The sequence below is a fragment of the Elephantulus edwardii genome, unplaced genomic scaffold (assembly GCF_000299155.1).
Source record: "Elephantulus edwardii isolate Elephantulus edwardi_28Jun2011 unplaced genomic scaffold, EleEdw1.0 scaffold00556, whole genome shotgun sequence".
Taxonomy (NCBI): Eukaryota; Metazoa; Chordata; class Mammalia; order Macroscelidea; family Macroscelididae; genus Elephantulus; species Elephantulus edwardii.
In genome coordinates, this window is record NW_006400306.1 from 208,648 (window position 1) to 210,690 (window position 2,043).

General features: G+C 52.1%; 1 protein-coding gene across 1 annotated transcript in view; it reads left to right on the forward strand.

Annotated features, from left to right (window-relative positions):
* Positions 1-4: 4 nt before the first annotated feature.
* LOC102850170 (melanoma-associated antigen 11-like) overlaps positions 5-2,043 on the forward strand; it is a 40,711-nt gene continuing 38,672 nt past the window's right edge. Inside the window, exon 1 of the mRNA XM_006903301.1 lies at positions 5-643. Within this exon, the coding sequence (XP_006903363.1) occupies positions 5-643 (639 nt within the window). The remainder of the gene's footprint in view (positions 644-2,043) is intronic.

Sequence of the window (2,043 nt, forward strand, 5' to 3'; positions counted from 1 at the left end):
GGCCATGTCAGCTGAGGGCACCAGCAGTCAGGAAGGGGCGGGTGCTAGTGGCTCCATTGCCAAGTCTAAAACTGGGCGCAAGAACAGGCGCAGGAGCAAGCTCGATAAGACAGTGTGGCATTTGGTCAATTTCTTGCTCTCCAAGTATCACTGTGACATGCCTACCACTAAGGAGGAGATAGTGGACAAGGTCATCGGGAGGTATGAGAGGTACTTCCCCGAGATCTTCCGGAGAGCTTTGGAGATCATGCAGATGGTCTTTGGTGTGGAAATGAACCCCACCTCCCACACCTATGTCCTGGCCCCCTTGCTCGGGCTCACTTATGACGATAGCGTGAAGAGCCAGACCCAGAGCTTCCCCAAGAACGGCCTTCTGATCACAATCCTGAGTACCATCTTCCTGGAAGGCGGCCGTGCCAGTGAGCAGAAGATCTGGGAGACGCTACAAGTGATGGAGGTGCATGCAGGGCAGGAGCATTTTATTTACGGGGAGCCCCGCAAGCTCATTCTGGAATGGAAGCAGGATGAGTATTTAAAGATAGAGCCAGTACCCAATAGTCGGCCTCCCTGCCAGGAATTCCTGTGGGGCAACCGGGCCCGCAGAGAAACCAGCGAGCTTACAGTCTTGGAGTTCCTAGCCACGGTCAGTGGCACTAGCCTAAGTTCCATACCCAGGGAGTACTTGCAGGCTCTGAGAGAAGGGACGCAGGGAGGACCAGTCCCACCTGAAGTCAGGGCTTTCAGGAGGATCCTTTGTTGTATTTCTTTCACAGAGCATCCACCATCTTAGACTTGGGGGCAAACTTCCCTCTGTCTGAAGAGAATGGGCAACATTCAAAGCAGTAGTGGGCCAGGGTGGAAGACGTGCACATTACAAGTCCTGTTCTAGACGGGTCAATGTAGATACTGCTGGCTTCTCCAGGAACTTTTTAACTGTTCTTCCTCTTTAATAAACGGTTTGAGCTTCATAATCGCATTCTGTGATTGCTATTAATCACTTCTACTTACTTCTTAGCCAGACAACTGCACAAAAGCCTCCATCTTGTTTTGTGAGGGGACAGGATATGTGCCATTGGAAGAGAACTTCCAGTGTAAAGTGAAAGGACTCAGAAGCAAGCTAGATGGGACGAGAAACGGGGGTCACTCCCACCACGGCGGCTATGATCAGAGAAGTAGAAACCCCTGGGGATTGGGGAGCAATGCGAGAACTCACCCAGACACGGAAGCACGACTATTGTGAGCCCTGCTCTTGTCTAAGAGAATCCTTACAACAGGAAGGGCTGAGAGACCAAAGCAACTTAGTGGTTCCATGGGTCTGGAGCCAGGGAAACGCAGGACCATTGCTAGGGTGGACGGAGTCTCTGCTGGGACATGAAATGCTTTGAGAATACATGGTGGAGATGGTGGTACAACACGGTGAAGGTCCTCAGTTGACACACACATTTGGTTTACGTGGCAAACTTTCTGTTAAACATTTCTGTCTTGATTTTGGTTAACTATCTCAAGCATCTAGACATAAGTCCAGGTTTTTAAATTCTTTTTTCCTCCAACTTTGGGAGCTCTGGTAGCCAAGTCTGTAGGGAGTTGAGCCGACATCCCAAAGGCAGGCGGTTGGGGTCACCCAGCCGCTCTGTGGGAGAAAAGTAACGTCCTGGCATGTGATTTACTGCCACTGAAAACCCGCTGGAGGCTCAGCGGAGTCAACTCCACGGCAGTGAGGTGGTGTCGTTGGTCTCTGTCGTGTAGTTAAAGGCTGGATTTGCTCCACTCTCTGAGAGACCCAGGCAAAGAGGGTGTCACAAGGGGGTCCCCAGGCTGCGGTGCCAAGCACAAATGCCCCCCACAGCATCCTGGGACTCTGGGGACATAGCTCCTCCTGAGGACTGCCCTGTGAGAGAGAGGTCTGGATGGACAGCTGCTCTTTGGGCTCACGTGGTATTTATTGCCTTACTGAACGCAACCAGTGGTTTACATGGGAGAGGACCTGGGAGGGAGGGAAGGACTCACATTCGAGGAGCTCTGAGTGGCCTCTCACCCAGAGTC